Source organism: Balaenoptera ricei, chromosome 13 (genome assembly GCF_028023285.1).
Source record: "Balaenoptera ricei isolate mBalRic1 chromosome 13, mBalRic1.hap2, whole genome shotgun sequence".
Lineage (NCBI taxonomy): Eukaryota > Metazoa > Chordata > Mammalia > Artiodactyla > Balaenopteridae > Balaenoptera > Balaenoptera ricei.
Genome location: NC_082651.1, coordinates 13,584,332 through 13,591,196, shown reverse-complemented (window position 1 = coordinate 13,591,196; position 6,865 = coordinate 13,584,332). Strand labels below are relative to the sequence as shown.

General features: G+C 49.2%; 1 protein-coding gene across 1 annotated transcript; it reads right to left on the bottom strand.

Moving 5' to 3' along the window:
* Positions 1-1,242: 1,242 nt before the first annotated feature.
* IL36RN (interleukin 36 receptor antagonist) lies at positions 1,243-4,196 on the bottom strand. Its single transcript, XM_059943301.1, has 4 exons — positions 4,168-4,196; positions 2,775-2,863; positions 1,639-1,766; positions 1,243-1,467 (listed from the first exon to the last, which is right to left on the bottom strand). Exons 1-4 carry the CDS (start codon positions 4,194-4,196, stop codon positions 1,243-1,245), a joined length of 471 nt encoding a protein of 156 aa, XP_059799284.1.
* Between the last annotated feature and the right edge of the window lie 2,669 nt (positions 4,197-6,865).

Here is a 6,865-nt window from a genome sequence, read left to right as displayed (position 1 = left end):
CCTTAGGGTTGCCCTAACCAATTACCACAAACTTGGTGGCTTAAAACAACAGAAATTTATTCTCACACAGTTCAGGAGATTAGAAGGCTCCCGTACTCCCTCTGAAGGCTCTGGGGAAGAACTTGCCTCCTCACTTCTGATGGTGCCCCAACCATTGGCACGCCTTGCCTGGTGGCACTCTACTCAGCCTCCATCTTCTCATGGCCTCCTTCTCTGGGTTTCTTTCTTCTTATAAGTACAGAAGTCCTACTGGATTTAGGCTCACCCTCATATAGCATGACCTCTTAACTAATTGCATCTACAAAGACCCTACCTCCAAACAAGGCGTGAATGAAAAATATTGCCTGCCATATCAGTAAACAAAGGATGTGGCAGCCATCAAGCCATCACATTACAGCTTCCCCCAACGGTGAGCCCTGAGGAAACTCTGGATGAGAAAACACAGGATACTGGCCCCAGATAGCTGAGGTGCATATCAAAGGAATGATTCCAGTGAGCCCAGAATCTTGCATCTTCCCATACATAGAAAAGAGCTGAATTCCTTAACTTGAGATGTTTGATTTTCTTAAATTCACAATAATCTTTTGATGTTCCAACTACCTGGTCTTTGTTGCAAAAACTCCTATATATCCTGGCTCCCCCCTTGCCTCTTCGGAGCAGTCCCTTAGAGTTATCTGAGAGGCTGTCTTCCAGGCTTGAAGCCCTCAGAATGCCCACCAAATAAAACATAACTCTCAACTTAAGGTTGTACATTTTTTTTCAGTTGACAAAGGTCACAGTCTGAGGTTCCCAGAAGGACATGAATTGTGGGGAACAGTATTCCACCAGCCCAGGAGACCCCTTGGAGGCTGGATCCCGCCTCTTGGAATCTCAGAAGACTGTGACCAATCCAGGTCAAAGCACAGGATTGTTGCCTGTACGTTACCACAAAGCATGAAGGATTCCCACCGCTCCCCCGACCCTGACCCTGACCCCTTAGGGGTTTATCTTAGGGGTTTACCTTTCTGCAAGGTTTCACATCAGTAGTGCCACTCAGCAGAAAAGAAAACTGTGGACTAAGCCCCAAATCTCGGAAGGATTTATCCAAACTGGGAAACAGGTGGAGGAAGAGTGGCCGTGTGCCCAGCCCCTCCACGGTGGAGGCCCTGAGAGCAGAGGCCGGTTGATCACCACGGGTCTCCTCCTACACCTCCTGGCCCTGCCCAAGCTGGCCCGCCCCGGGAGCCCTGGGGGCATGTTGCCCTAGTCACACTGCTGGAAGTAGAAGTCAGTGATGGGGCCGTCCCAGCTGGTGTCCTTCAGGAGCTGAGTGACCCGGAGAGGCTGGTCCGCTTCGGGCACGGTGCAGAAAAACCAGCCCGGGTAGGCGGCCAGCTCGAAGCTAGAGGTGAGCCCCGTGTCCCGCCGGTAGAAGGTGAATCTCTTGGACTCTTCGGCACTGTGGTAGAGCTCCATGATGTTCACTGGCTGCAAGCACAGGGCACGGCAGGTGGGTGAGGGGTAGGAGCTGGCCCCAAGGCACAGGGAGGCGGAGCCATAATTAACAGAACCCTGGAGGGAGAGGAGCCCAGGAAGCCGTGGGATCAGCATCTTTGACTTAGTGAAGCCACGTGACGAGGCTGCCCCGACAGGACCCACCTCTAGTTTCAGGGTCGGTTCCTGCCCCGTCCCACACGACAGGCACTGGCTCCCACCCTGGACGCCCAGGATGACTGGAGAGAGTTTGGCATCCAGAGACCGATTGGGGACAATGCTGATCTCCTCACCTAGAGGAAGGAAGCGGATGCAGGGACCTTGGCCGCCCTTCCCTCCCTCTGCCCCGTCATGAGCTGTATCAGGTATCCTGTCCTCAGGCTGGACAGAAGGGGAGCCTCATAACAGCTGTCATGTAGGGAAGGGTGGTCTCCTGCCAGCTGGTCCAGTGGAAGTCAAGGCAGATAGCACACGGTACCGCCTCCCAACCCCACGCCCACTCCAGGGTCAAAAGTTCGAGTCTTCTCCAAGCCCCAAGGGAGACTGACCACCTCTTTGAATGCCCCTCGACCTTCCAGCCTCTTTTCTGTAACCCGTCTTGATAAGCCTCCCATTAGAGTTAGTCGGTATCTTTCCACACCCTGTGAGATTCCTGAGAACAGAAAAGGGTCTCATTTTTCTCTGTAAAATCCCTCCATCACACACACACATACACACACACACACACACTCAGCCTCACAGAGGGCTCTGCCTGGCCCCAGTGCCCAGTAAGGGTGTTCTAGGTGAGTAGGTGTGTGCCACTCTAGAGGGAAGGTCCTGTCACACTGCGTGCAGCAGTGTGAATGAGCCCGAGGCCAGCGGGTGACACCTGCTGCTCTGGGCCCCACCACTCTGAGTGACCGAGGACCCTCAGAGTGCCGAGAGGACCAGGGGTAAAGGGGCAGAAACCCACTCCCACGTGGGAGTGAAGGTGTAGAGAGCCTGCCTTCGTGCTCTCCTCAGCACTGGCTCCCAGAAAAAGGGATGTTGGACCCAAGTCCACCTGTGAGGAAAGGACAGAACAGCCATCTTGGAAAATAATCCCACCTTTGCATAGGGGCTTCCGGTGGGACTGGGGCATGGCGCCGTGCTGGAAGGTGTGGTATTTTATTCGTCCTTGCTCAGAGCCCGGTTTTCTGATGCCCCGTCTACTGTGTCAGGCCCAGGGTCTGTTGGCTCGTGCCAATGTTTTTAAGCCCTCTTCAGGCCCCCTCCCCTCAGAGTATTTAGAAACCTAGGGAAGTAGGGTCCTGTTTTGCCACCAACCTTTAATGACCTTAGTGCTTGCAGCCCTCCGGTTTGAAGCTGGTTATCGTGCAGATAAAGCACTTTCAGTTTTGCATCCTTCATTCTAAAACATCAGGACAGGATGGCACTCAGGGCAGGTGGTGGGTGCTCCAGCTCGCCTGGGCTCTGGAGAGTCCCCCAGTCTCAGGCACTGTCACCCTCTCTTCCCACTGAGCCAGAAGTAATGGCGCAACCTTCTCTCCCAGCCCTGGGGGCTCATGCCTACCCCCGGGACAAGGCCACAGCCTCCCATCTGAGTCTGGGGTTTGCCCCTTCATCCTATTCAATCTTTTCTACACTAACCAGACTCTTCCCTGTGTCATGTTGGAACAGAAAGTAAACTGAGTCAGAATCCTGGGTTCTCATCCTGGCTCTGCCACCATCACCGCTGAGTCACAACAGACAAGTTATTCACCCTCTCTGGGCCTGAGTCTCCTCATTGCTAAACTAAGAAGATGGGATAGATGCTGCCCAGGCCTCTTCAGGATTAAAATGTGCCTTGATTGACTTCCGCCTTTACTTCTGCTTGGTGCATTTACTTCCACTGGCCACATAGTCTCTACCACGTGAGGGATTTCTTTACATTTAAAATTCTTTCATTTTGCTTTTCAAATTTAATTCACACCTACAATCTCAGTTGATTTTCTGACATCCTGTGAGGCGAAAGCTGTACTCTAAAGGGGTTTCCTCCAGATGTGTACAAGTTGGTTCAATGCTGACTAAACACAATTAAACAAATCTCCACTTCAAAGCGACTAATATGCTGAGTTGTGCTATGGTCCTCTTTTAAGGGGGCCTAGAAAGCATATTTCCCACATTTCCTTGACCGAGGAGCCCCGCTGTATAAAGCTGGGGACTGGGGTTCCACAGAACACACCTCGGGGAAAGCTCTGCTAGACTCCGAGTTCAGTGAGAGCAAGATTCTTCTCATTCACTGTTGCAAAAGTCCAGATCATTGCAGAGCCCCTGGCTCAGCACATGCCAATGGACAGACAGACTGACTGACAGAAGAGTTTTGCTGTTGCTGTTTTGTCCCAGAGGGCAGCAAGGAGGTAGTGGTTGGGTTGACATCTCTTCACTGCAGTGGGTGGTAACAGCAGGGCTCCAAGCCGGGCCTCCTAACCCCTGTTCTCACTAGGAGGGATGAGGCCACAACCCCCTCTCATCAGGGAGCCCCCAGGAGAGGGCCTGCCCCCGTCTGAAGAGGCTGGAAGAACTTCTCTAAGGACAGGGAGTTCACACCTTCCCAGCTGCCCACCCCACCTGTGGGACAAGCGCAGCGCCCTCCCCGGAAAGGCTGGATAGCAGGTCTACCCAGAACTCACTCCCCCCAGAGGACGCGGCCCAAGCAGAGGCTCAGATACTCACCGGAAGCACAGCGCCCCACTCAGGACCATCTCGAGCTTCTGGGTGTAGACTCTCCTATTTTGAGATAACAGAAAATCTTAGGTGGAGATAGAGGCTGAGCTGGCAGGGGCCTCAGTAAGCAGCCTCCTGAGCCCCCCAGCATATGAACAACCCCCAAGGATCAGGGGATTCTAGGTCTGGGGTCAGGAGAGGTGAAGCCCAGCTCCCCGGAGGACACCTCAGAATGCTCCTTTCTCTTGGCAGGGCCCGTGGTGTCTGCCTGCTCCTCCGAGGTTGCCTCAGCCCTTTTAGTGATGCCCTAGGGAGGGGTCCCTGAAACTGCCTCAACCCCAGGAGGAGCAGGATTTCCAGAGTGATTTCACACCGCCTTAAGCTTCCAGAAACACCTGCTGCCCATTATCTCTCTCAGGGAGGGAAGCTGCTGGAAACAGTCTTCTTCTAGCAATTCTGAAGAACTTCCAGGGGCTTTCCAGCCCTTAGTGAGCACTCATGTCCTGGACATCTGGCCCTTCCAGACCCAATGGTATCATGCAGAGAGCAGCTCAAGGAAAGCAGATTTTAGAACAACCCCCTTTCCTCCTTCCTCCCTCCCCTCCCTCCTTCTCTCCCTCTTTTGTTCCCTCCCTCCTTCCTTTCCCTCTTTCCTTCCTTCTTTCCTCCCTCCCTCTCTTCCTTCCTTCCTTCTTTCCTTCCTTTCTGCCTTTGCCAGGACTACGGGAAATGCTGGAGGTGGAGCTCCCCTGCTTAGCGGATGTTAAGTCAATGTATTCATTGTAGAATAACCTGAAAATCCATATTGACAAAACATATCAAAACACATGGATACTTATCTCCAGTGCGTGCGTCATCAGCAAACCAAGGACAACAGTTTTTCCTCTGCACATACATGCCTGTAACCATCGCAGCTTTACACACGACTGCATCCCAGAACCTACACTCATTTCAACACGCTTTTTTCACGTAGCAAAATAGCAGAATCTCTTTCCATACCAAGTATAATGATATCAGAACATTGAATAGCCATATAGTATTTCATTCTACAAATGCAACATCATTTATTTATAGCAATCCGTTATTAATAGTCCTTATTGCTATCATGTGTCATTGAAAATCATGTTGTGACAGACATCTTTGTATCAACATCTTTGCTCGAGTGTCTGATTATATCCCTTGGAAATAAAACCTAGCTTGGGCCATCTATGACTGATCTTTCTTCAGTACCTAACCGGTAAAATAACATGTGACTGTGTAACAATTCATGTGGTTTTAATCCATCCATACACTCTCTGTGATGGATCTAAATGAAAGGTAAGGGTCAGTGCATAATGACAATTTAATTTTGTCTTGAGCACAACTGATAACCATTTATTGTTAAGGTATACCTTTTAAAGAAACTGTGTTCAGGCTTATGGGCTAAAATGTCCTTAAAGTGTTCAAAAATAAATAAAATATCAAGTTGTTCAAAGGATAGAAAAATAACTCATCACTCATAATGCCACTAATGTGATAAACACCTTTCAGAAAATGTAGAGGCTTATGCAAAATTGTTGAATTGGCCATAAATTGACCCAACAGAAATAACACTCTTTGTGCAAATACTTGCAAAAAAGAACAAAAGAAAAAAGAAACTCCAGAGGGAGTTGGCCATTAGGCAAAGTGGCTTTAAGCAAACAGGCTTTCATTTGCAAAGTGATAATAGAGAAGAAGATTTTGTTTCCCCTAAAAATGTAAAATGCCATCTGCCCTGGTTGCCCTCTCTGATCTCCTGACCCCAGTGAATTGCACCCCAGGACGCTGCCGTGGTGCTTCATCAAGCTCTTTCCTCATTCTGCTAATAAAGAATGAAGCCAGTATGTGGTTGCCCCCCCACCCCGGGATGCTGAGGGTACGGGGGGATGTCTCCGCCAGCTCCGTCTACTCCACGATGTGCATAACAGGGGATGGATACAGAGTGGATGGACGGGACAACAAATGGATGAGCCAGGAAGGTGAAAGTAAGAAAAATAAAACAAGCCCCTGTTAAGAAAAGTTCTCCAAACTTGAAAATAAAACACAATGATGACATCATGTGCTGTCAGTGTCATACTGGAGCATCCTCAAACAGTCCCACCAACAATTGCTCAATTCCCTGGGGAACATCTGTCTTCGTTTGACTTATTAATTACCATGGATTAGATATCAAACTCTGTGAAGTTAGATGTGAACTAAGAGAAGATTGATAAATTTCAAATGATTTCTGCCTGATAGAAAAGATAACCCCAAAGGGTACAGTTGGATTGCCTTGCAATTCATTAAGGAGTTTTTTTTTTATCTAAGCCAATCTATTCCACAATTTCTTTCCTGACTGATCATATAAACCTCTGTTCCTTGACTTATCTTTTGAATTAGCTTTATCATCCTGCCAGTTCCTTCATTTATTAATAAAGATAAATCTTTGACACATGCTCACTATGTGTTTGTATGAGAGTCATGTTTTGGGTTTTTTGAAAATTAAACTGGCGTTAGCTAAAACAATGTTATTTTGCCCCAGACTCACACACCATGTGTGGTGGCTTTAAAATATGTCCACAGATTCTTTGATACCCCACCCTCTAAGAGGTGGAGCTTAATTCTCCTTCCTTTGAGCGTGGCTGGACTTAGTGACTTGTTTCTAAAGAATATACTATATGGTGGAAGTGGTAGCATGCCACTTCTGAGG

Excerpts from the sequence above, each read along its gene's own strand:
- IL36RN (XM_059943301.1), bottom strand. The coding sequence starts at position 4,196 with ATGGTCCTGAGTGGGGCGCTGTGCTTCCG. Across the intron at positions 2,864-4,167 it reads AGTGGGGCGCTGTGCTTCCG|AATGAAGGATGCAAAACTGA; the intron begins GTGAGTATCTGA and ends CTGATGTTTTAG. Across the intron at positions 1,767-2,774 it reads ACTAAGGTCATTAAAGGTTG|GTGAGGAGATCAGCATTGTC; the intron begins GTGGCAAAACAG and ends TCCTTCCTCTAG.